This window comes from Microcaecilia unicolor, chromosome 10, assembly GCF_901765095.1.
Source record: "Microcaecilia unicolor chromosome 10, aMicUni1.1, whole genome shotgun sequence".
NCBI classification, from domain to species: Eukaryota; Metazoa; Chordata; class Amphibia; order Gymnophiona; family Siphonopidae; genus Microcaecilia; species Microcaecilia unicolor.
Window position 1 is genome coordinate 87,169,546 of NC_044040.1, and position 27,979 is coordinate 87,197,524.

Consider the following 27,979-nt stretch of genomic DNA (forward strand, 5'->3'; position numbering starts at 1 on the left):
AAATCTGATGCTTTTGTGCCCACATTCTAGTGTCTAATTTCTTTAGCCACTGCTTCCAAATTTCCCCAGTCATCCATGAATTTGCATTAGCCTCGTATGACACAGGAAGTTGCTTAACTTTCTGGAAACAACGGGGCTGTTTGCTCTTTCCAATGACGAGGGGTTCCAACTTCTCACTCCCATCCATATTGCAGCAAAGGAAGATCGTCAGTCGGTCCTTCGATGTTTTACCTCCAGTAGTTTCGGCATGTTTGAATGCAAATGCTCCATCAGGAATCGCTCGCCAGTAGAGACCGTTTTTGTCAGAATTGAAAATGTCACGAGGTGCAAACTCGTTCAAGATGGTAGGAAGAACTGAAACAACCCAATTTCAGCACCAAAGTCATCAGCATCTTGTTTCTCACCTTGCTGTTTCTTGAATTTTATGCCGTTCCTCTCCTTCCATCTTTCCAACCATCCAACAGTGGCCTTGAATTCAGTTAGTCCAAGACTTTCAGCTAGCTGGTTAGCTTTCTACATAAGCAGTGGACCACTGACAGGAAACTGTCTGCTCCTGACTCAAGAAAACCACCGAAGAAGAGTATCTTCTACCTCCTCAGCTTTTCCTGCCCGTTTTCGTTTCCGTTGTGGATTTGTATTGTTTTGCCAGTCTTGCAGAAGCTGGTCTTTCTGCTTCAAGACATGTGAAATTTGACTGGGATTGACACCATATTCTTTAGCAATAGATGCTTGACTTTGTTTGTTTTCTAATTTTTGAAGAACTTCTATTCGTTCAGCCAGTGTTAGTCTTACAGTTCTGCCGCGATGATGATGACGACCCCGACCCCGGTGTATGCTCTAACAACATTCTTTCGCTTATTCTGCCTGTGGCAGTTAAAGAGACAGTAAATTTGAAATCTCGTTGGTTGGCACACACCAATTGGCTTCCATATTCCATGCGCGCGCTTATGCGGAGTCTTTCCTGAAGAGGAGCGGTCTTGAACCATGCATATAAGTGAATCTTGCACTTATCCGTGGTGCGCTAAACCGAAGTTTGTCCCCATAGAAATTGATGGTGCCAAAAATGGGACTGAAGTATGGCATGCAGTTAAACAGAGCATGCGCTTATCCGACGTGCACTTAAATGGAGTGCCAACCAGAAATACCACAAAATCTACATGATCATACCTAAATCTCCACTACCCAAGCAACAGAAGACTCAAATACAAATCCACCTATGCATCCAGTTTTTCATACTTAAGCGCACAACTGTGGCACGCACTGCCAAAAGCAGTAAAAACTACGCTCGACCACCTAAATTTCCAGAAAGCACTAAAGACGGAACTGTTCAAAAGAGCATACCCCACCGACCCAACATAAAATACCCGGATACCTGCGACACAATGTAACCAAAGACCGTAATGGACATTACCTTCCTCCCCGCTCCCTATCTAAGTTTCCCCCAACTGTACCTACCATATATGTACCTCATTCTACTACAATATCGCTTTGAATTAATCCAAGCCATGTATTTGTTCAGACCGGAATCGATTAACGCCATTAACGGTAATATGTAAGCCACATTGAGCCTGCAAAAAGGTGGGAAAATGTGGGATACAAATGCAAAATATATATATATATATATATATATATATATATATATATATATATATATATATATATATATATAATAAGTGGGTGTTGAACCTGGATCCCTTGGTTAAAGTCTACTGCACTAATCACTAGCTTACTCCTCAGACTTGCTTCTTATTTTGTTAAGAATTCCTATAATACCTGAAGCTATCATAGTTCCTGGTATCTTCTTTCAGTTTCACTCTCAAGGAGAGGGAGGAGAGCAGCAGTCACTGGGGGATTAAATACGTGCCATAGGGTCCAATATTCAAATGATTTATTATTATTATTTTTATTTCTTATATACCACCTGCAAGCCTTTAAACTATTTAAGCAATTGAAGGAGAGGCTTCTGCCAATTAAAATGTGCACTTAACTGGAACTGCTACAGAATATCCCCTCTAACCACTGCAACAATGTCTGGGAAGCACTGGGGTGGTCCAGGGGCAGAGTCTGAGAGAAGCCAGGAGCTAGTTGGGCATTGACTGCTGCCTACATAGCTACCCAGGCAAGTAGGATTACTTAAATAGTAGTCCTACCTTTCCAGTTAGCTATGTAGGTATGGCACTGAATATCAACTGTATCAGCATAACTTCTGGGTGCTGCCACAGACCCAGATATTGGTACCCAGGTATGGTCTGGCCCTGAAAGTCTGTGTCTAATTTAGCCATCAGTGGTCAGCATTTATAAAAATGCTGACCACCACTGGCTCATTATTGACCTGATAGAAAATGTTCTGCCCTTTCACTGGGTGTGATTGGCATGCAGCTTAAACCAGAATATAGAGCATTACTGTGAGAAGATTCAGAACTCTTGAACCAAAATCTTCTTTAATGTAGTAATCAAACAAGGAAAAATAACTTACAGTTCAGATGTGCTGGACAAGTTTTTGCCTTTCACACTGGGAGTCTGTTCTCCAGCAGCTTTCTCTTCATGAAAGAGAGAAGCTGGGAGTAATTCAACAACATACTGTGTAGAGATGCTGTTTATATTTTTACACTGGTGAAATCTTGATAGCGTCAGTAGCTTCAAGAGGGTCATGCAGCAAAATACAGTATAGGCAGTTTCAGTTCACATAGGAGAATGCTGTAGACTAACTCTTACAGACCTGATGTTTTTTTTTTTTTTTTTTTTTTTTGGGGGGGGGGGGGGGGGGGCAACTAGCTCAGCATGCACAGAGAACAGGCAAGTCAATAGAAAGAGTCCCATAACACTTAGGGGTCTGGGACAAGTGCTTTGGATAAACCTATTAGAGAAAGCAACAAGATTGCAGGGATTTGTAGTTCAAGGGCACAACCTTAATTAAAGGTGCAGGCAATGTAATCTGTTATAGACAATGCTTAACAAATAAACATAAACAACAAACAGCTTGCCTCCATGCATATGGGGGCAGTACACTCCCTGCCTGGTATTGGTAGATACCACTATTAACTTTACCAAAATATAAACTATTATGAGCATGCAAAGTCCATTAATACAGCTGTATCTTGAAGGCTGACAACTCCTTGCTTGTCTCAAGTTCTCTGTCGTTCAGATGACTTCTCTCTTGCAGTCTCGCAGGCGCTGAAACAAGAGACAACACAAACAACAAACAACATAAAAGAAAGAAAAAGTCTCTGAGTCTCTGGAGTGTATGCAGTACAAAGTCTCTTTGTAGTGTATGCAGATCACTGGTTCAGTGATGGCTGTGGCGAACAGTCCATTGTCTCCTGCAGGTGTCAAAATTCTCAGGTGGTGCCAAGCTATCATTGATGATCTACATTTCTGCATCTCTGATGGCACTTTGACGATAGGTGTCTGATTTTTCATCAGCTGACTAATGAGATGAAGATGCAATATGGATAAGGTGCACTATGGCTTTTCTGAGTATTACCCAACATGAGAAATGCGAGAAACGATGAGCTCACAAGTTGCTTTCAGGCACAATGTTAGTAGTAAGAATGGTAATCTCTAGATGGACTTCTGCATCAGAGTCAGGGTCTATAACTCAAAGGAGTTCTCTATTTCTGTGGACATGTAGCCAGTTTTTAGAAGTAAATCTGGTCCTGATAACCAGATCATTAGATGGGTTATCATTAGATGGGATGTTGGCTAGTTGGCACATAATACCACTGTTCATGTTAACTTCCATATAGGCTCAATCCTGTTGCTGATGTACATGTAAAGTCTCCTGGTTTGGTTGTCGTTATAGCCAAGGACGACTTTAATGTGGTGTAAATATTAACACTGTCTATTTGAATGTTCATTTCACTAAGTATCATCTCTGCTTTCTGTACTGCCAGCACTGCTCCGCACAATTCTATGCATAGAATGGTATGATTCAGTTGTGGTACTAACCTAGCTTTAGCAAAGATGAATCCCACATGAGATAACCCATCTGCATCTGTAGCCATCTGCAGAACCAACTGAAGCTCACTGGGTCCAATCCCGATGCCCTCAATAGCTACAGCCTCAGGCGCTCACATCATCCCAGGAGGTGGAAGAGTAGATGGTCCACGTGGGATCAATGAAACTTCATTGTCCAAGTTGGGCTCTTTCCTCAGCCCAAGAGCAGAATTGTCCATAGTAGCTGGAAGCATAAAGGACGTTATCGATGCTTGACACAAAGAAGGGGTAACAGGTTGGGCTGGAGGATAGATCCGCTGTTTCCCCTGATGGTTTGGCATGAATGGGTAATCTCAACATGAAAGAAAAATATCTATTTAGCAAGTCAGAAGAGCCTCTGCACCAGCGTCTCACTCTGATGCCATCTTGTTTGCGAGCTACACAACCGTTGGACTCATCTTTATAGAATTCCTAATCCATGATTCTCAAGAATTCTCTGTCTTCCCCTCTGAAGGGACTCAGAGGGCTATGCTGAAGGGTTACCCATATCAGACAGGCCTCTGAAGAGAAACCAGACAAAGAGTGTCCCAAACTGGAGGATCCAAGATGGCGTCGAGGGAGGACGAACGTTAGTTGAGTTCCTGTTTTACACTAGAATACCTGAAGAAGTAAGCGCACTCCCCAGAGAATGAGGAAGGGAAAAGGCAAAGCCATGGTGTTGTCCTCCTCGAACACGGCTGGGGTTCCCACCACTTCTCAGCCTACTTTGGAGAGATTCGGGGTCATAACGTCGGGGATATCGTTTCCTGTTTCTGGGAACAGCAAGGCTTTATCGCCGAATCTCAGTGGAGAGGGAGTGACTTTGAGTCCCCCTGCTGGCACGACCCCTCCAAGACCCGGAAACAGTAACACTTCGCTGTGGAGGTCGACAATGGAAACGCCCAAAGTGGGTTAGGATTTTCACGTGACCCGAGGAGGTCCTGGCGCAGCATTGACTCTGGATAATAAACCAACTGGGGGATTGGAGAGTGAGCTCTTCCCCCCAAAGATATCTGGAGCGGTTTCTGTGGAGAAATTGCATCTGGTGAAGCCAATAATGTCACAATGGACGTACTATGGGAAGTGCTGCAGAGTGTGAATAACTCTCTTCTTCAGATGTTTAAAATTTTTCAGGAATAAACAGGCGAGTTAAAGAATTTATATTAATACTTATCTAACAAAGTGGAAGTCCAAGATATAAAAATAGAGACTTTGACTACAGAAATGGTTTCTCTACGAAAATCAGTTAATTTGGTAATGAAGGTCAGCCATGTTTCTTGTAAAAATTGGAATTTCTGGAGAACCAATTAAGGAAAAATAACTTGAGAATGATAAATTTTCCTATAACATCCTATATATCAGCTACTGAACTGTTGAAGAAATATTTCTCTGATATTTTGCAAATACCTTCTGATAGCCACCCTCTGGTGTCTAAAGTGATTTATATTTCCCTTAACATTTTCTTTATCAGAGAAAAGAGATGTGAACTTAACTGATATTTTGGAAAATTCAGAAATTACAGATAGAGCTATATTATTAGTGACTTTCGCCTTTGATTTAGATAGGAACAATGTTTTGAAATTGTATTTCCGACACATGGCTGATAGTTTTTTGGGTTCAAAGATGAATACATTTCCTGACATATCAAGGGAATCGCAGACTAGGAGGTGTGAATTCTTGGCTTTTAAGCCAGGAATCATTGCCCTAGGTGGGACCTTCCTAGTGCGATTCCCTTGTAAGTGTTTTATTTCCTTATTACTTATTTGTTGAACCTAAGAAATTACAAGAGTTTGTGAAGCTGAAACAACAGATGAAGAACCCTCTGCAGCAACTTCCTTTAGTTACCACTGTACCGGCTGCAATTACCGATTAACCTTCCTCCCTCAGAAAATGTGAATTGTAAGATTAACCATTTTGAGTTTTTCTTATTTTCTTTGAGATTGTTTTCCTGATCTTGGATCTCCCAATTGTGGACAATTATATAATATATATTGATGAGAGAAAATGTTTTCTTTTTCCTTTATATTAATTTTTGTTTTTCCTTACATTTATGTGATAAATGTGAATGTAATTAAGTAAAATGATAAATAAAATAATAATAAAAATAAAAAAAAGAATTCTCTGTCTTCTTTTGAAAGAATTGGGTTGTCATCATCCCTGGTTACGTGGAACACTGAATTCCCCAGATGTTCTCCTAAATCTGGTGGAAAGGTAGATCTTGTTACAGCAGATCTGGCTTACAACTTGTTGATAATTCCTATTATTGAACTATGTAGCCAGGATCAATATTCTGACAATGCCAAACAAACATTTAAAGCCTCTGGTAGTGAACGGATCCTTTACGGTGCTATCTCTCTAGTTTTTAGTTAACATTTTATAGAGCCATCCTATCATTTTGCATCAACTTTTATCTCCCTTGTATGATTATCTTCAGAGCATTCTATAGATCTCTCTGTAAGTTAATATACATCACAAGATATATCTCATTTTAATAGAAAGGTTACTAAATGCAGTTTTGGCAATACATCCATGAACTGAAGCTGAGTTGCTATGGAAGATCTTAGGAAGAAATTCTATAAAGTGGCAAGTCAAAAGCACCATAAAGTGGCAGATAGGTGCTTATGTGCACCAGGCGCTATTCTATAAGGTGGCGCCAAAGAGGGGCATAATTGAACATCGCCGGCGAAATAGATCGCTGGCGATCTATTTTGGTGGCGGCGCTACAGCTGGCCGGAACCGTATTATTGAAAAAGATGGCCGGCCATCTTTTTTTTCGATAATACGGTTTAACCCGGCCAAATGCCAGAGTTCGCCAGGTTTGAGATGGCCGTTTTTGTTTTTCAGCGATAATGGAAAAAAATTCCAGCGATCTCAAACCCGGTCACATCCAAGGCATTTGGTCGTGGAAGGAGCCAGCATTTGTAGTGCACTGGTCCCCCTCACATGCCAGGACACCAACTGGGCACCCTAGGGGTCAGTGTGGTGGACTTCAGAAAACGCTCCCACATGCATAGCTCCCTTACTTTGGGTGCTGAGCCCCCCAACCCCACTACCCACAAATGTAGAACACTACCGTAGCTCTTAGAGGTGAAGGGGGCAACTACATGTGGGTACAGTGGGTTTCGCAGGGCTCCCATTTACCAGCACAAGTGTTACATGTAGGGGGGGATGGGCCTGGGTCCGCCTGCCTTAAGTGCACTGCGGTACCCACTAAAAGTGCTCCAGGGACCTGCATACACGCAGGCCTCTAGGACTTGTTGCTGCTGTATAACCTTGGCACACCAGTTGACACCTGAAGACTAATCTCTTTGAAAAAGTCCTTTATTGGAATAAGCACATTTACTCACTGTTAACTGCAGATCAGAGGTTGTGCCCCACTGGCAAAGAGCCTCCCTTGTACTGAGATGAGCAGTAGGTCAGAGCTGGCAGAATGGTGTACAATGCCCTCTTTCAGCAACATTCAAGGTAATAACTAAGTTCTGTAACGTGAGTAACACATGAAAGGGATCTAAAAGTGGCTTACAAAAATGGCCACTACCTCATGGACTACCGGAAACAAAACTGGACACACTCTGACCCAGTTAGCAGGGGGAAAAGCACCATGGGAGTAGATCCCACTACCCTACACCCACCACAATGCATTGCTGATGTGACTCTGCAGTGCACCTAACAGAAAAGTGTCTCACTCACCCGAGAGCCACATCACAACCAGGGAACGGCTGTCAAAGGATAGAACACATTCTGCTGTCATGGAGGTGGGTACGGCATTTGAGGCTGGCATAGAGGCTGGCAAAATATGTTTTATTTTTATTTTTTTAGTGTGGGAGGGGGTTGGTGATCACTGGGGGAGTACGGGGAGGTCATCCCCGATTCCTGTCGGTGGTTGGCACCCTTTTGAGGCTTGGTCGTGAAAATAAAAGGACCAAGTTAACCCGGCAAAATACTGCTTAATGCCGCTTTTTTTTCCATTATCTGCGAAAGCAAGCCATCTGGTAGCCACACCCATGCCCGCCCATATCCCGCCTTCGCTACGCCGCTGACACGCCCCCTTGAACTTTCGCCGGGGAGGCAACGTGAAAGCGGCGATGCTGTCAAAAAAGCCGCTTTCGATTATACCGATTTGGCCGCTTTTGAGAGATCGCTGGCCATCTCCCGATTTATGTCGGGAAACGGCCTGCGATCACTTTCAAAAATAAGCTGGAAAGTGCCATAGAGGGGCATAATCGAACAAGGACGACCATCTCTAAGGGCGGCGCCGCGAAGGGGCAGGGAAACCCATATTATCGAAACAAGATGGGCCTTCATCTTTCGTTTCGATAATATGATCAGGGATGCCAAAATCTCAACATTTAGGTCGACCTTAAAGATGGGCGACCTTGGTTTTTGCCAATAATGGAAACCGAGGACGCCCATCTCAAAAACGACCAAATCCAAGGCATTTGGCCGTGGGAGGAGCCAGCCTTCGTACTGCACTGGCCCCTCTGACATGCCAGGACACCAACCGGGCACCCTAGGGGGCACTGCAGTGGACTTCCTAAATTGCTCCCAAGTCCATAGCTCCCTTCCCTTGTGTGCTGAGCCCCCCCCAAAACCCTCTCCCTACAACTGTACACCACTACCAATGCCATTAGGGACGAAGGGGGGCACCTACATGTGGGTACAGTGGGTTTTGGGTTTTTTTTTGGAGGGCTCCCATTTACCACCACAAGTGTAACAGGTAGGGGGGGGTGGGCCTGGGTCTGCCTGCCTGAAGTGCACTGCACCCACTAAAAACTGTTCCAGGGACCTACATACTGCTGTCATGGAGCTGGGTATGACATTTCAGGCTGGCAAAAAAATGTATTAAAATTTTTTTTTTTGGGTGGGAGGGGGTTGGTGACCACTGGGGGAGTAAGGGGAGGTCATCCCCAATTCCCTCCGGTGGTCATCTGGTCAGTTCGGGCACCTTTTCGAGGCTTGGTCATGAACAAAAAGGGACCAAGTAAAGTTGGCCAAATGCTCGTCAGGGCCGGCCTTCTTTTTTCCATTATCGGCCAAGGCCGGCCATCTGTTAACCACGCCCCCGTCCCACCTTCGTTACACTGCCGACACACCCCCTTGAACTTTGGCCAGCCCTGGGACGGAAAGCAGTTGAAGCCAGCTAAAATTGGCTTTCGATTATACCGATTTGGCCGGCTTTAAGAGAAGGCTGGCCATCTCCCGATTTGTGTCGGAAGATGGCCGCCCTTCTAAGCAGGATAGGGGCCCTTTTACTAAGCTGCGTAGGCATGTACGCGCGTCCTAGGCATATATGTGCATCCTAGGTGTGTTAATTTGGAGTTACCACCCAGCCACCATGTGGCCCGGGCAGTAATTTCATTTTTTATGTGCGTTCATTAAGTACGATGGAAAATAATTTTTATTTTTCTGCACGCGGCAGAAACCGGGCAGTAATCATCATTTTACATGCATAGATGAATACCGCATGGTTACTGTATGAGACCTTACCGCTAAGTCAATGGGTGGTGGTAAAGTCTCAGACCCAAAATGGATGCGTGCCAATTTTTATTTTGCCACACAGGTGCGCTGAAAAATGTATCTGCACACATCCAAAACATGCGCCTACATTAGCACAGCCCATTTTCAGCGTACCTTAGTAAAAGGGGTGATCTAAGGTATGATCAAATTCTCTTAAACACTGTATAGTGCTATGGAGAATAGGGTTTAAACATTTTGTGGGAAAAGCTGAAACAGTTAACAGAGACTGCAGAGACAACGGAGAAACAAAAAATTCTTCAATTTCTAACCATAATGGTTTATAATCAGCATTAGCATCAGTGGTGATCCTAGGTCGGCCAACACCTGGGGTGGATTGCCGATGCGCACCCCCCCCCCCCCCAGGTGCAGCACGCCCCCCCTCGGTGCAATGTACTTCTTTTCAGATAGAAACTATTGGAAAGTATATTGTTGGTCAACATTTTTGCTGAGCGGTTAGCATGTAATACTTATATTTTTTGTATGAAAGAAGTTGGAAACCCAAACCATACTAGTATAGAAAATAAATATTCCCACTCAACCCTGTCAAAAGCCTTCTCCGCATCTAATGACAATGCCACCACAGGGTGGAGGTGGGATTGTGCAATATGAGAAAGGTGAAAAAATATACGAGAATTATCAGTAATGAGACGATTCGGCATAAAGCCTACCTGATTAGGGTGTATAAGTATTCCTATTTTTTTGTTAAGTCTAGAGGCAAGAATCTTTGCAAATATTTTGTAATCCACATTGAGGAGAGAAATAGGATGATAATTTTGAACCAATAAAGGGTTTTGTCTGGTTTGGGAATTACTGTAATAATGGCTTCTGAAACGTTATTTGTGAGAACATTATCTGAAGACAAAGAACTAAAGAGAGGAGTCAAAAAAGAGGTGAGATCATTCTTAAGATGTTGATAGAATTCAATCGGTATCCCTGGGGTTTTACCAGTATTATAACTTGTAAAATATCTGTATCAGTAATGGGTTCATGCAACGAATCATGAGCTGAAACTGATACATGAGGGCTTTGCAAGGATGACAAAAATTGTTGTATAAGGACTTCATGGTTGGAGGCTTTAGATTGATATAGTTGAGAATAAAAAGTGTGGAATGGCTGTGAAATCTCTTTTAAGGAAGAGTGAATAATATGAGACTGTGATTTAATAGCAGGAATCTGCACTTTGGTTCTCTTCCTCTTTAAATAACTTGCAAGCAAGTGACTACTTTTATTTTGTTCAGAATAATGTCTGGAATGATACTCAAAAAGTTCCTGACCTGCTTTAACATTAAAAATTTGTTTAGCTCTAGTTTGGATTTATATAGGGGCCCTTTTACTAAGCAGTGCAAGCATCTACTTGTGCCCAATGTGTGCCAAAATGGACTTACCGCCTGGCTACCGTGTGGCTCTTGCGGTGATTTTATTTTTGGCACGCATCCAACACGCATGTCTGAAAAAATCATTTTTATTTTCGGACGCATGTATTGGATGCATGCCAAGTGGCATTTGACGCATGTAGGTCATTGCCGCCCGGTTACCGTGTGAGACTTTACCACCAGGTCAATGGCTGATGGTAAGGTCTCAGACCCCAAATGGATGCAAGGCAATTTTCATTTTGCCGCACGTTCATTTTCGGCAAAAATAAAAATAAGGCAGTTTTGGCAGGTGCGCTGAAAAATGATTCTGCGTGCGCCCAAAACACGCACCTACTCTACTGTAGGTCATTTTCAGCGCACCTTAGTAAAAGGACCCCATAGATCATTATCAGGGGATCATTAGTAATAAACTAATCACTCTCAAATTCTTTAATTTTTTTTCCAGAGAAATAATTTGAGCATTATCTGCTTTAATCTTATGGGCATGTATAGAAATCATTTCTCCTCTTAGGGCAGCTTTATAGGCTTCCAAAATTGTCAATAAACTAATATCTGGGGAATTATTCAGCTTAAAAAATTATTGAGTACATTTTTTAAGACAAGTTTTTATTGTCTCATCTGCTAAAAGGTAACAGGGCAAATGCCATAAAGGAGAATTTGTAGGTGAGGGAGTTTTCCAATTTAAGGAAATGGAGAAAGGGGCATGGTCCAATATTACAATAGGAGAAATATTGGTGTGAGACAATGATGACAATATAGATTGCGAAATCAAGAAATGATCTAGTCTAGAAAAGCTATTATGGGGTGGTGAATAAAAATATATTCCTTATCAGTGGGATGTTGTAATCTCCATGGATCCTGCAAATGAAATTGTGCAATAAGGGAATGCAAAGTAGTAGAGGCTTTAACTGGTGAGATTTTGGTTCTAGAATGTCTATCCAACCAGATATCTAAAGGTAAATTAAAATCACCTGCCATAATAATAGGCAGTGATTCATAAGGTTGCAATTTTTGACAGAGAATAAAAAAAAATCAGGAGAATCTACATTATGTTGACCAAAACCATGGAAGACTGGTATAGGGAGACTTTTAATATCTACCTTTAGGATCAGCCTCTTGCTCTAGCACCTGCAAAGGGAGATCTTTATGAACTAAAATATAAACTCAATGCTTTCTACCCTCAGATGGGGCATCATAAGAATTAGAAATCCAATTAGATCCTTTAGTAGTATTAGATACAAGAGTTTCCTGTAGAAAGAGGAGTGGCCTAGTGGTTAGGGTGGTGGACTCTGGTCCTGGGGAACTGAGTTCAAATCCCACTTCAGGCATGGGGGCAGCTCCTTGTGACTCTGGGCAAGTCACTTAACCCTCCATTGCCCCAGGTACAAATAAGTACTTGTATATGTAAGCCACATTGAGCCTGCCATGAGTGGGGAAAGCGCGGGGTACAAATGTAACAAAAAAAAAGATAATTTCTGAGTGTAGCCATTGGCATTCCATGAAACCATATTTATAATATTATTATTATTATTATTAAGTGACATCAGAACTATTGTTCATACTGTAAAAGCTTATGTAAAAGTATAAAGTGATAATGGAAAAGGTGCAGTATGTTTGAGAGCAGTAGAAACTGAATGGCATAAAGAACTATAGCAGTTCAACCACTAACTAATAAGAAATGGAGCTGTCAAGTGAGAGCAAGATGCCACCCAAATCATCACTCCTAAATATAGTAAGTTATAGTGTCTAAGTACATATAGCAAACTATGAAAAATCTGCAAACATGTTTCTGAAAAACACTGTGAAACAGCTTTAAATGGTTAATATCACACGATATGATATGCAACTGATATAGCATAGGTCCCATGACTTGTACTGATGAGTGAAATGGAGAGCCAAAGTTAGTCAGAAAGCAAAATGTAAGGTCATGTGGACATTCCTTGTGTCTGATATTGATCCAAGTAGTTTTGTAATTGCTCAGGAGAATCAAAAGATCTTGTAGAATTATTGAAAGTAATTGTTATGCGTGCAGGATATTGCAGACCATATCTGGCACCCATATATTTCAAGCATGCACACATTTCAAAAAAACATTTGCACTTCCTTGACGTTGTTTTTGCGAAGTCCGGCACAATTAAAATTCTCTTCCCCCTCAAATTGCAAATCCTTAGCAGCACGGACAGTATATAATATGTGCAGTGCTTGCAGAAATCTTAGTAATTTGGCAACAACAGGTCTAGGATGTAAAAGGCCTACCTTCCGTTTTGAGGGAGTGTGATGAGCTCTTTCAAATTGCAAGGGAGGATCCTTAGGAATGTGCAGAATGTCTGGGAGCCATGCCTGCAGAAAACTGATCATGTCTGGGCCCTCAGCTCCTTCTTTCAAACCTAGAATGCGAATATTGTTTCGTTGATGTCTATTTGAAAGATCCTTTTGCTCTAATTTTCTTATGTGATTCTGTGTTTGCACATGTTGCTGTACCAAATGAAGATCCATTCGGTCAGCTCTGGTCTCAAGTTTTTCAACTCGAATCAGTGGCGTAGCCAGACCTGAGATTTTGGGTGGGCCCAGAGCTAATATGGGTGGGCACGCACTTTCTATATAAGTATGAGCAGTGTCTCTTGGGATCCTACAAAATAATGCCTTAGAATTCACTTGATGATGGATTTCTAAGTAGTCTGCCCAAAAGCTGCCCTGCATCAGTATAACCACATACATACTTAATGGAAAAATTGATATTTTTAAATATAATTACATTATCCCACAATCGTTCCACTGCAAAATGCTATACACAAACTTGTGCAAAAACACACTCATATCCTTACTAAACCATAACAGCACTAATTCCAAGGACAGGACGAGCTACAACCTTATGTTTGAAAAGGCAGAACTGTAATTACACTAGGCTCTAAAACACCAATACACTACCTCGTGAAAAAAAAAAAAGCAAAACAAAAAGGGCTGCAAATACTACACGCTATCAGAATACTGCACCTTGATCACACATGAACAACACATGACACAACGGACTAGAAATCAAAAAATATGAAGGCAAAAAGTTATGAACTGGAAAATTATGAACTGGCAAAAATATGAACTGGAAAGTTAACTCAAGAAGTCAGACTCAGCATGCAGCAATACCAGAAAAATTGAAACTTACATGCAAAATATCACAGATGTACATTTCCAAAAGCTGACATATTCCAATTAATACATTCTGAATAAAATACTTTTTTCTACCTTTGTAGTCTGATCTATTCGCTTTGGTCCTAGTGTCTTCTGTTTCATGCAGTGTCTTCTTTCCATCTGATATTTTTTCTCTCACCATGTCCACCATCCTCTTGTGTCCTTATGTGTCCTGTCTACCATCTGTAGCCCTGTCCCTATCCTTCCTCAACTCAGCAGTTTCCCCTCCATCCATGTCCAGCATTTCTCCTCACTCCCCTCCATCCATGTGCATCTACTTCCTGTCTTCCCTCCCCTCCATCCATGAGCATCTCCTTCCTTTGTCTTTCCTTCCCTCCATCATTGTCCAACATTTTTCCTCTCTTCCCTGCCCTCCACTCCATCCACGTCCAGCATTTCTCCTCTCTTCCCTCCCCTCCATCCATGCGCATCTCCTCCCTGACTTCTCTCCCCTCCCTCCATCCAGCAACTCTCCATTCTCCCCTGCCCTCTCCTCCATCCACCCATATCCAGCAAATGTCCTCTGTCCCCTGCCCCCTCCATTCATCCATCCATGTTCAGCAAGTCTCCTTTCCTTTCCCCTGCCCTCCATCCATCCATGTCCAGCAACTCTCCATTCTTTCCTGCCCTCTCCTCCATCCATCCATATCCAGCAAATTTCCTCTCTCCTGCCCTCTCCTCCATCCACCCATATCCAGCAAATTTCCTCTCTCCCCTTTCCCCTCCATCCATGCCCAGCAATTCTCCTCCTTCCCCTGCCCTCCGCCATGTCCAGCAACTCTCCATTCCCCTGCATTCTCCTCCATCCAACTCCAGCAAATTTCCTCTCTCCCCTTTCCCCTCCATCCATGCATGCCCAGCAATTCTCCTCCTTCCCCTGCCCTTCGCTCCATGTCCAGCAACTCTCCATTCCCCTGCCTTCTCCTCCATCCAACTCCAGCAAATTTCCTCTCTCCCCTTTCCCCTCCATCCATGCCCAGCAATTCTCCTCCTTCCCCTGCCCTCCGCCATGTCCAGCAACTCTCCATTCCCCTGCCTTCTCCTCCATCCAACTCCAGCAAATTTACTCTCTCCCCTTTCCCCTCCATCCATGCCCAGCAATTCTCCTCCTTCCCCTGCCTCCGCCATGTCCAGCAACTCTCCATTCCCCTGCCTTCTCCTCCATCCATCTTCAGCAAATTTCCTCTCTCCCCTGTCCCCTCTAGCAATCCCTGTTGTCCGGCAATTCTCCTCTCTCCCCTGCCCATCCTGTTTCTATCCATCTCCTTCCCCATTCTATCCAGCATCTCCCTCCCCCTTCACAGCATTCCCATCTGTCTCAATAAAGAACGACAACGTGGATGTAGCTTGAGGCAGCTCACAGGTTTGCCTGCTTTAACTTGCCTGAACGGCGACGGCTGCGCGGGGGAGTGGAATAGATAGGCTGCTGGCTCACTTCCACTCCACTCCCCAAGTCGCAGCGGCGAACGGGCGGCCCTAAAAGCAGCAAGCAACCAGGCTCGTCGACTCCGTCCTTCCTTCGCTTCCTGCCCTCTCTGCGTGCGTCCCGCCTTCCTCTGATGTCATTTCCTTTCGAGCGGGCGGGACGCTGAGAGGGCAGGAAGCGAAGGAAGGACGGAGTCGACGAGCCTGGTTGCTTGCTGCTTTTAGGGCCGCCCGTTCGCCGCTGCGGGTAAGAAAATATAACAGCAGAGCTGCGATTGGCTCGCAGACTAGGACTGGGTGGGCCTGGCCCCACCCAGGCCCACCCGTAGTAGCTACGCCCCTGACTCGAATCTGAAAGGCTGCCAAAGAGTTGGTAAGATTTTGCAGATCTGCTTTAAGCTCACATGTAGTTTCATAATGTTTTGAGGTAAGTTCACGCAAAGCACGGAGCTCTTCTACTAAAACTTCCGAGGGTGAAGAGGAATTTATTCCCGTCACTATCTTGATTGGGAATAGAGGGTCCTGCTTAGTACATTTAGAACCTGGTGGAATCAAATATGAAGCTTCCGTTTTCCCTGGCTTAGTCACTGACATTGCAGAAGGACGCTAGGGATCAAAATATATATATTGGAGCAAACATCAGTTGCAATCGAAAGTGCTTAGACCGATATTCAATTTGAGGAAATGGCGCAGATGATTCAGGCAGCCATTTCGATGCACAGCTCAACAGCAGTGTTGCCAGGTGGAAAATTTTTTTCCCACCCAATCAGGGTTGCCAGGTGGAAAATTTTTTTCCAGCCCACTGGAGCCCAAAAAACAGCCCAAAAACCGCCCAAACACAAACCCCGCCCCTGACACCCCCGCCCCCGCGTCATCACCCCGCCCCCGCCGTCATCAACCCCGCCCCCGCCGTCACCGGCCCCGCCTCCCACGTCACCGGCCCCGCCTCCCCGTCATCGGCCCCGCCTCTCACGTCATCGGCCCCGCCTCCCCGTCATCGGCCCCGCCTCCCACGTCATCGGCCCGCCTCCCACGTCACTAACCCCGCCCAAAACGTCATTAACCCCACCCAAAAACGTCATTAACCCCGCCCCCCCGCGGCCGAAAAAACCGCCCGAAGCACAAAAAACCGCCCAAAAAACCGCAACCCGCCGCGGGCAAAAATTTCCCGCGGCGGGTCGCGGAAAACCGCCCAATTGGGCGGTAAAACCGCCCACCTGGCAACACTGCACCCAATCCAGCATAAAAACCGCCCAAAACCCGCCCAAACTCAAACCCTGCCCCTGACACCCCCACCCCCCGCATCATCACCCCCGCCGTCATCAACCCCGCCCCTGCCGTCACCGGCCCCGCCTCCCACGTCATCGGCCCCGCCCAAAACATCACTAACCCCGCCCCCCGCGGCCGAAAAAGCAGCCCAAAAAACCGCAACCTGCCGTGGGCAAAAATTTTCCGCGGCGGGTCGCGGAAAACCGCCCAATTGGGCGGTAAAACCGCCCACCTGGCAACACTGCTCAACAGCGCCCCCAGGGCTGTTAATACTGAAGTCTTTCCTTCACCACATAATTAATCAATTAAGTCCTTGAGTCTTCATATTTATTTATTATTTTATTAAACTTTTAACAAACATAATTTCACATTTATGAATGATAATACACTATATAGAAATATCCAACAGAAATAATTTCTAAATTCAAGTTACAAACTTTATATCGACCACAAATTAAAGAAATGATCCAAGAGGAAAGATTATTCAAATAACCTAAAAAGAAATAAATCAATAACACAGTTTACAATGGTGCGCCCGACTTGGGTAGTTCCACCAGCTCCGGTTAATCAGTGTACATATAGGATTACACCTTGACATTTACTTCCTCCCTACTTATTACAAATTCCTCCAACTGTTTGGGATCGAAGAATTGAAATTGTTTAGACTGAAATACAATTCTACAAACACAAGAAAATTTCAACAGGAAACTAGCTCCTATTGCCAAAGTTCTTGTACGCAAAGCCAAAAAGGCTTTACGTCGTTTTTGAGTTTCTCTTGATAAGTCAGGATAAATTCTTATTTTAGACCCCAAAAAGTTTGAATCCAAGTGTCTTAATGAGAGCCTCAAAACTGCATCCCTATCAATCTCTAGAGCAAAGGTAACTATTAGCGTTGTTCTCTTCGTAATGACCTCTAGTGATGATTCCAAAAAGGCTGTTAGATTCATCTCTCCACCTTCTTGAGGAAATTTTTCTGAAACCCTAGGGTCAGTTTGTAAATAGAATGCACGAGTAATGGGTGGAAGAGAAGTGTCCAACATACCCAGTATTTCTACAAGATATTTTTTTACCATTTGTACTGGAGATACCAGAGGAGAGCTAGGAAAATTTATTAACCTTAAGTTAAGTCTTTTAGACTGGTTCTCAAGGTATTCCAACCGTCGTGAAGTAAAATTCTTTTCTTTAATCAGTGATTGAGCCAAAAATTCCATCTTGGAAGTTCTTTCAGTAAGACATTTTACTTCTTCGGTTTGAGAGTCAGTCTTTTTCATTTGTAATAATGCAGCCTCTGATAAAGTTTTAATAGTCCCCGCATTTTTAACCACCAAAGATTGTAGGGAGGCATATGCCGTAAAGGTTAAATCCCATAGTGACTCTAAAGTCACTACGGCTGGCTTTTCCATTTTCCCAGCACTAAACTCAGGGAGTGGTGCATTAGCAGCCAGCTCCAGGGTACTCACTGTCTGTGAGGACAGCGTCAAAGATGGTAACATCACTGGAACTTCTGTGCTAATAGCACTTTGATCTTCATTCGTCTCCTTCTGGCTCCCTCCCTGTGCACATCGATCTCCATTCCGGGCCGAGGCATCTGGGCTCTGAAGAAAACGTTCACTTCCTGGTTGCTGGGGCGCCGCACGTTCGACAGGGCTCAGAGAAGCCCCGTCTTCACTGACGACCAGCGTCAAAGCGCCAGCCTCATCGGAAGGAGTAGAAACTCTCCCAGGACCCAGCGCGATGTTGAACTCCTCCATCTTCGCTTGGCGTAGCTGGCTAGACCCGCCAGGGAGAGAGGGAATCTCCCTGACTTTGCCTCTCCTTTTTCCCATAACGAGAGTCAGGTAAGAAACCGCTAACCACCGCGTTTCAAGAAAGGAGACAAATCGCGTCTGGTCGCGCACCTCAGACCGTCGCCATCTTGGATCTGTGTCCCCCGAGTCTTCATATTATTGGTGCATATAATATGCAAACTTAATTTGGTTTCATTGAATACATCTTATTGGGTTTGCATGAATGATGTCACCAATTAGCATTTATGCTCGCTTGTGCTAGGCGCTATTCTATAAAATTTGTGCGCGAGTGGCATGGCGCATAACAGCAAATGGGCTGTACTCATGCATAGGCATGTCATGAGCTTTCCACCTAGCAATGCACGCACTTTGTAGAACAGTATTAGATGCGTGCATTGCAAGGTGCACATAGGCGTACTAACCTGACCTTACATAAGCTGTTGTGAATAAATTTTGGTGTGCCAAAGTGGCTTTGTGCTACTATTCTGTAACAGGACCGGATAGTATTCATCCTAGAGTACTGATAAAACTGAAAAATGAGCTTGCGGAGCTACTGCTAGTGATATGCAACTTATCCTTAAAATCGAGCGTGGTACTGGAAGATTGGAGGGTGGCCAATGTAACGCCGATTTTTAAAAAAGGCTCCAGGGGAGATCCGGGAAATTATAGACCGGTGAGTCTGACGTCGGTGCCAGGGAAAATGGTAGAGGCTATTATTAAAAACAAAATTACAGAGCACATCCGAGGACAAGAATTACTGAGACCAAGTCAGCACGGCTTTTGTGTGGGGAAATCTTGCCTGACCAATTTACTTCAATTCTTTGAAGGAGTAAACAAACATGTGGACAAAGGGGAACCGGTTGATATTGTGTATCTGGATTTTCAAAAGGCGTTTGACAAGGTACCTCATGAAAGACTACAGAGGAAATTGGAGGGTCATGGGATAGGAGGAAATGTCCTATTGTGGATTAAAAACTGGTTGAAGGATAGGAAACAGAGAGTGGGGTTAAATGGGCAGTATTCACAATGGAGAAGGATAGTTAGTGGGGTTCCTCAGGGGTCTGTGCTAGGACCGCTGCTTTTTAATAGATTTATAAATGATTTAGAGATGGGAGTAACTAGCGAGGTAATTCAATTTGCTGATGACACAAAGTTATTCAAAGTTGTTAAATCGCGACAGGATTGTGAAAAATTACAAGAGGACCTTACGAGACTGGGCGGCTAAATGGCAGATGACGTTTAATGTGAGCAAGTGCAAGGTGATGCATGTGGGAAAAAAGAACCCGAATTATAGCTACGTCATGCAAGGTTCCACGTTAGGAGTTACGGACCAAGAAAGGGATCTGGGTGTCGTCGTCGATAATACACTGAAACCTTCTGCTCAGTGTGCTGCTGCGGCTAGGAAAGCAAATAGAATGTTGGGTATTATTAGGAAAGGTATGGAAAACAGGTGTGAGGATGTTATAATGCCGTTGTATCGCTCCATGGTGCGACCGCACCTTGAGTATTGTGTTCAATTCTGGTCGCCGCATCTCAAGAAAGATATAGTAGAATTGGAAAAGGTGCAGCGAAGGGCAACTAAAATGATAGCGGGGATGGGACAACTTCCCTATGAAGAAAGATTAAGGAGGTTAGGGCTATTCAGCTTGGAGAAGAGATGGCTGAGGGGAGACATGATAGAGGTATATAAAATAATGAGTGGAGTGGAACAGGTGGATGTGAAGCGTCTGTTCACGCTTTCCAAAAATACTAGGACTAGGGGGCATGCGATGAAACTACAGTGTGGTAAATTTAAAACAAATCGGAGAAAATGTTTCTTCACCCAACGTATAATTAAACTCTGGAATTTGTTGCCGGAGAAAGTGGTGAAGGCGGTTAGCTTAGCAGAGTTTAAAAAGGGGTTGGACAGTTTCCTAAAGGACAAGTCCATAAACCGCTACTAAATGGACTTGGGAAAAATCTACAATTCCGGGAATAACATGTATAGAATGTTTGTACGTTGGGAAGCTTGCCAGGTGCCCTTGGCCTGGATTGGCCGCTGTCGTGGACAGGATGCTGGGCTCGATGGACCCTTGGTCTTTTCCCAGTATGACATTACTTATGTACTTATGTAGGTTAGGCACCTCTTAACACCATTATAGAACTGGTGCATCTTTGTCACACCTACATTTAGGCACCACTTTATAGAACTGCCCCTACCCACCTAATTCTATAAAATAACTAGCAAAGCTGCACGTGCAAGTTATAGAATAACAGCAGTAGCATGCAGAACTTAATTAGCTAAGAAGCTTCTAACTGCCATTAATGACAAATTTTTGGCTATGATTGGTGTTAATTGGCAGTAATTGGCAGTTATCTATGTACCTGCCCCTAGTTGGCATTCTATAAATTGCCTGTGCAAATTCCAGAGTGCACAACTGAAAGGGGCTAAACCTGGAACGAGCATAGGCGGGTAAGGGGCATGTATGGCAGATGCATATATGGGTTATAGAATAATTGCATCTATGTGCCTAACTGCCTATAGTTAGGTATGAGCATTTACACCAGTCACTTGGCTAGCGTAAATGCTTATGCCTAAAATTAGCTGCATAAATGCGGACTTATGCTAGTACAGTATTCTATAACTACAATTGCGTATGCTATTGCAGTTATAGAATCTGCACTCAGCATGCAGCATCACGATGCCCAACTTTAGGAAACATTTTGAGAATTACCCCTAAGGGCCAGATTCTATATATGGTGCTTAAAAAATCTGCGCAGAAAACATTTTCACATAAGCGTATTCTACAAGTGGTACCTAGATTTAGGCATGGTATATAGAATATGCTTAGTCGATATTCTAGCACCTAAAATTATGTGCATCCATTTACACCAATAAAAGCTTGGCATAAATCCTAGTGCGTAGATTTAGGCGCAGAGGGCCATTTTCTGTAACAACGCACGTAAATGTTGGAATGCCCATAAAATGCCCATTTCTCTGCCTATAACCATACCCCTTTTTTCCTCCATGCATTAAAATTTAGGCGGAGTGCGCTCCAGAATATGCTTAGGGAATTGTGCATGAAAATTCTAATTATTGTCAATTAGTGCTCATTATTGCTTGTTAAGTGCTGTTAACAACACTAATTGGCTTGTTAAGTCAATTAAGTTATGCATGTTGTTATAGAATATGCTTGGATTTCAGTGAGGAACGCTAGGCGCGCTATATAGAATCTGAGGGTTTATGTCTATGTGGTGCTACTCTTGGAACACCTCAGATCTTGCTCTGTTTTTAGAAGGATACTTTTGACTATATAGAGATTTCAAGGGCCCTTTAACTAAAGTGTGTTACACACTTAATGTGTGAATTGGTGGTTGTTAACTGCTACTGCCAAAGCACGGTAACTGATTCATGAATTAAGGGCTTTTTTTTTTTAGACAGCATAACTAGGTGGAACATGGTTGAAGAATGGGCATGGAGAGTATATTGCAGTTAGCATATGGCAACTACTGCATGCTAACCAACAATTTTGCAGTTTGTACCGATCCACATAGCAGCTCCTAAACAGCACTGATGCACTAATCAGATCTTAACAGCAACCAGGGTACTGTATGCTAGTGAACATTTTAACATGTGACCTGCAAAAGAACTGCTAGACACGACCCCCTAGTAGGCACCATATTACATTTACACTTACCATATTATTTGTTTGTTTGTTTGTTTTTCCCATTTAATCTGTATTCACTGATATGAGGAGCAATATGAAATTTAAATGTTGTGAAGCACAGTAGATAATAAGGATACTCAGGTCCTTATTTATTTATTTTTATTTATTAGGATTTATTTACCACCTATTTGAAGGAAATCACTTAAGGCAGTGTACAGCACGAATAAGTAAAAAATAAACAATAGACAATTACAGCATTGTAAATAGTCAAACAACAATACAAAGTATGGCATAGTATGTACATTACAATGCCAACACAATACACAATAAAACATTTTAATAGACAGCATAGGGTGTAAGCAAAGATGGAACGTACAGATAGATAGAGTAACAGGAGCAAGAAAATAAGGGACTAGTTAAAGAGAGTTGCAAATGAGGTCACAAAGGTGCTTGAACATTATCTTGGCTAGGGCTGGGAGTGGATAAACATGTCCTGCTATAATATGTGCAGCCAGTGTCATTTACTTCTTCCGTTAAAGGCCTAGTTGAAGAGACAAGCTTTCACCTGCTTCCTGAAGTAGATAGTCTTCTGTTACACAAAGCCTTTCAAGGAGTGCATTCCAGAGCGTGGAGGCTACTCCAGAGAAGGCTCGCTTGCGGATATCTCATCATATGATGTCCTTGGATAGGGTGTGGTTAGGGAAACTCCTTGGGAGGACCTTAGTGAACTTGAAGGTGTATAGAGGGAGATCCTGTTCTTCAAGTACTCTGGGCCATTTCCTTTAAGGGCCTTGAATGTCAAACAGAGAGTTTCAAATTTGGCTCTGTAGTGTATTGGTAGCCAGTGAAGTTTATGCAAAAATGGTGTGATGTGGTCACGTCATTAACAACCTTCTGTTAGTCTTGTTGCAGCATTCTGAATCAATTGGTGCTGCTGTAAACCCTTTGTAGTCAGACCAGTGTAGAGTGCATTACCATAATTCAGTCTTGATGTTATCATGGCATGCACAACTGAGACAAGGCTTGCCTTCTCAATGTAAGGAGACAGGCAGCGTAGCTGTCACAAGTGATAGAAGTTGCTCTTGAAGGCTGCTTGGATTTGGGGTATCAGAGTACGTGTTGAATCAAGCTGTATTTCAAGGTTCCTGACTTGTGATTTGAGGAGGAGTTCATATTTACCCCAAAAGATTTTGATGTCAGGTATGTGTTAGGGACCCAGAGAAGCTCAGCTTTACTTGGGTTCAAGCAAAATTTTGTTGTTTTTAGCCCATTCTTGAATTGATGTTAGCAGGTAGTCAGTTTATTCAGGGCTGTGTGTAAGTCAGGTTCAATGGGTATAAGTAGCTGCACATCATCTGCATAGATGTAGAACCGAATGTCCATTGACTGAATCAGCTTGGCTAGTGGCTTGAGGTAGATATTGAATAGAATAAGTGACAGTATCAATCCTTGTGGTACCCCACAGGTCAGTGCCCATGGTGGTGATGAGGTGCTGCCTGATAGATAAGATCTGAACCAGGCAAATACTGTTCCTCTCTGATACCAGTTTCTGCCAGTCATGCTAGCATAATATCATTTGACATGGATCTAGCCAGTTTCTCTCTCCTAGCCAATCACTGAATTGATTACAGATTGTTTGTTCTATAAGTTTCTCTAAAAATGGGATGTTGGGTATTGGCCGGTAATTTTCAAGTTTGTCATGATCAAGCAACCATGGACTCAAAATTGGGAAAACTATTTAGATATCGTAAGTAATTGCATGCCTGTGTTACATTTCGTGCATAGATTTGTGTTGTTTGAGAATGTAATTTTCATGCTACTTACCCACGAGTTGTAGGTCTCTCCCACTCATCATCACTCAGCCTGGTTTCATGATAGGAGTTATTTTGTCGTCTACTGGCAGGTGATAAAGAGCCTTTCTTTTTTAGGAGTTCTCCATTCAAATGTATTGAAGTTGTATCCTGAAGCCTGACTGGTTGGACCTAGAAGTTTATCACATTGTTATGATGGATTCCCAAACTACTGAATTAATTAAAACAGTATTGGTCTGAAATTCTTGTAACAAACTTCTCTCTAGAGTTCCAGTTAAGGAGTTCCAATAAGAAGTAGCGTTCTATATAAATAGTAAGGAATAATCGCTCTCAGAGGTATCATTTGGTTTTCATGGTACAATGGGTAGTCTAGATCCAATAAGTCATTAAATAATTTTTATATTTCAACAATTTTATTGAAGACTCAACAGAGCAAAAGATAAACACAATGAACTGCTGAAATGTACAAAATTCTAAAATCGAAACATTCTGAACAGTTATCCAAAAGAAAGACAAGGTTTGTCATCAAAATTTTCAGTTTTCACCCCCAACTCACTAAAACCTGTAAGCCTCCCGAATCAAACAGTCCCCATCCCAGAAAACTTATATCAACTTCCCACACCTCCTCAATAAACTGCCGGATACCAACAGAATTCTGAGGGCCCATGCTCTTGTGGCCCTAGGGTCTGATAAAAAATAGAAACCCCCCCTACCCCACCTTCTCACCCACAGTACCCCCACACCCCTTCCACATACACAGTCATTCCCATCAGTGTCCCTCCCGACCCAGCAACTAGACAAAAGTAGCACAATCTACAAGGAATTAAGTAATAGACTACGCCTTCTCGGACTCAAGCTATTCAAGTAAGCATCTTACACCAACAAAAAGGCCTTCTTCCTTTTGAAATACCCTCTCACTGCTCTTACTTCCCACATGGCAAGTTGATGGATCAGATTTCTCCAGTGTCAGAATGATGGCGGATTTGAGGATCTCCAATATTGAAGAATGCATTTTCTAGCTACAAGGCACAACTTACACAATAACAAGATTTTCCCCTTGTCACCAGAGGCAAAAGCCCCCTGCTAGTCCAAGAGCAGGTGCTCCATAGAACCCACATTAACACCGCCCAGAGCACAGACCATGTATCTCATCACCGAAGCCCAAAACTGTGTACCCTGGTACAGGTCCAAAAGGAATGCAAGGAATGCCCTAACATGCCATCTGTGCTATGACATTTAATACACTCAGGCAATTGCGCGCCACCAGTCCTAAACAGCTGGAAAACCATAATATAAACCCTCTATATCACTCTAAAATAACACTCCTGGAGCCACACTCCTGAAACCAACCGGGAATAGCCCTGATATTAACCCAAAGGTCCCATGCCTCTAAAAAGAGACGAAGATCTGCTTCCCATTTACTACGGACTAGAGACAAATTCCTCCCTGTTCTAAACTGACACAGAGCCTTATGTAACCCAGAGATGGAAAGTCCCTGGATGAAAATGGTCTTAAAGAATTCCTGTAGTTGGGCCCCCATTCCAAGCTGAAGTGAAGCACACTGCAAAGAGTGGACATAGTGTCTGATTTGACAATAAGCTAGCCTATTGCCCCACTGAAGCCCCACCTGCTGTTGAAGCTCTTCAAAATGTGTTCCAAAACCCAGATACCCCTGTTCTCGCAATGTACGAATGCTGGGTTATCTGGCCCAGGTTCAAACATCAGATTCTCTCTGATGGATAATTGGTCTGTTACAGAAAGGTCCCCTCCCAATAGACATAAGTACATAAGTATTGCCATATTGGGACAGACCAAAGGTCCATCAAGCCCAGCATCCTGTTTCCAACAGTGGCCAATCTAGGTCGCAAGTACCTGGCAAGATCCCAAAACAGTACAATGCATTTTATACTGCTTGTCCTAGAATTAAGCAGTGGATTTTCCCCGAAGTCCATTTTAATAATGGTCTATAGACTTTTCCTTTAGGAAGCCATCCAAACCTTTTATAAATCCCGCTAAACTAACTGCTTTTACTACATTTTCTGGAAACAAATTCCAGAGTTTAATTACACATTGAGTGAAGAAATATTTTCTCTGATTTGTTTTAAATTTACTACTTTCTAGCTTCATTGCGTGCCCCCTAGTTCTAGTATTTTTGGAAAGAGTAAACGAGCGATTCACGTCTACCCGTTCCACTCCACTCATTATTTTATAGACCTCTATCATATCTCCCTTCAGTCATCTTTTATCCAAGCTGAAAAGCTCTAGCCACTTTAGCCTTTCCTGATAGGGAAGTCGTCCCATCCCCTTTATCATTTTTGTTGCCCTTCTCCGTACCTTTTCTAATTCCACTATATCTTTTTTGAGATGTGGTGACCAGAATTGCACACAATATTTAAGGTTTTTGGGAGTAGTTCCCTAGTAAAATGGGGAAGGGAAAGGGAGATGGAAAAGTAGATGACAAAATGATCTGACCAGGGAATTTGTGTGTAGGGAAAAACCAAGGGGGAGAGGGGCAAGTCAGTTGGGGTAATGACTAAATCTAATGTATAGCTTCCCTTGTAGGTAGGGAAGATGAGCACTGGTAGAAATTCAAATCAGTGAGTGTTGATAGAAATTGCTGGTAGGAATATCAACATGTGTATTGAAGTCCCCAAGAATAAGAATAAGGGTAACGTATAGCTGCATCCATTAGGGCCTGAAAACAAAGGTTCTATTGAGCCTGTGACAAGGAAGGGAGGCATTAGCATAACAGGAGAACTAAAGGTGTGGGTGCTGAGATCCAGACTGCAAGAATCTCCAGTTAGTTGAAGATCTGATGAGTAAATGACAGAAAGGCCTCCTCCAGCCCTAGAATGCTTACTAAGAGATAAGTACTACTACTACTTAACATTTCTAGAGTGCTACTAGGGTTACGCAGCGCTGTACAGATTAACAAAAAAGGACAGTCCCTGCTCCAAGGAGCTTACAATCTAATGGGCAAAATGTCAAGTAGGGGCAGTCTAGATTTCCTGAATAGAGGTATGATGGTTAGGTGCCGAAGGCGACATTGAAGAGGTGGGCTTTGAGCAAGGCTTTGAAGATGGGCAGGGAGGGGGCCTGGCGTATGGGCTCAGGGAGTTTATTCCAGGCATGGGGTGAGGCGAGGCAGAAAGGGCGGAGCCTGGAGTTGGCGGTGGTGGAGAAGGGTACTGCGAGGAGGGATTTGTCTTGAGAACGGAGGTTACGGGTAGGAATGTAAGGGGAGATGAGGGTAGAGAGGTAGGGAGGGGCTGTAGATCGAGTGCATTTGTAGGTTAAAAGGAGAAGCTTAAACTGTATGCAGTACCTGATCGGAAGCCAGTGAAGTGACTTGAGGAGAGGGGTGATATGAGTGTACCGGTTCAGGCAGAAGATAAGACATGCAGCAGAGTTTTGAACGGACTGAAGGGGGGATAGATGGCAAAGTGGGAGGCCAGTGAGGAGTAGGTTGCAGTAGTCAAGGCGAAAGGTAATGAGAGAGTGGATGAGAGTTCGGGTGGTGTGCTCAGACAGGAAGGGGCGAATTTTGCTGATGTTATAGAGGAAGAAGCGACAGGTCTTGGCTATCTGCTGCATATGCGCAGAGAAGGAGAGGGAGGAGTCAAAGATGACCCCGAGGTTGCGGGCAGATGAGACGGGGACGATGAGGGTGTTATCAACAGAGATAGAGAGTGGAGGGAGAGGAGAAGTGGGTTTGGGAGGGAAGACAATAAGCTCGGTCTTGGCCATGTTCAGTTTCAAGTGGCAGTTGGACATCCAGGTCGCAATGTCGGCTAAGCAGGCCGATACTTTGGCCTGGGTTTTGGCAATGATGTCTGGTGTGGACAGATAAAGCTGGGTGTCATCAGCATAAAGATGATATTGAAACCCATGGGAGGAGATTAGGGAACCCAGGGAGGAGGTGTAGATTGAGAAAAGAAGGGGTCCAAGGACAGATCCCTGAGGAACTCCAACAGAGAGCGGGATGGGGG

General features: G+C 43.5%; 1 protein-coding gene across 1 annotated transcript in view; it reads right to left on the minus strand.

Annotated features, from left to right (window-relative positions):
• Positions 1–27,979, minus strand: part of GRIP1 (glutamate receptor interacting protein 1) — a 675,191-nt gene that overhangs the window by 52,164 nt on the left and 595,048 nt on the right. Inside the window, 2 exon segments of the mRNA XM_030216417.1 lie at positions 24,004–24,104; positions 24,106–24,161. Coding sequence (XP_030072277.1) covers positions 24,004–24,104; positions 24,106–24,161 — 157 coding nt within the window.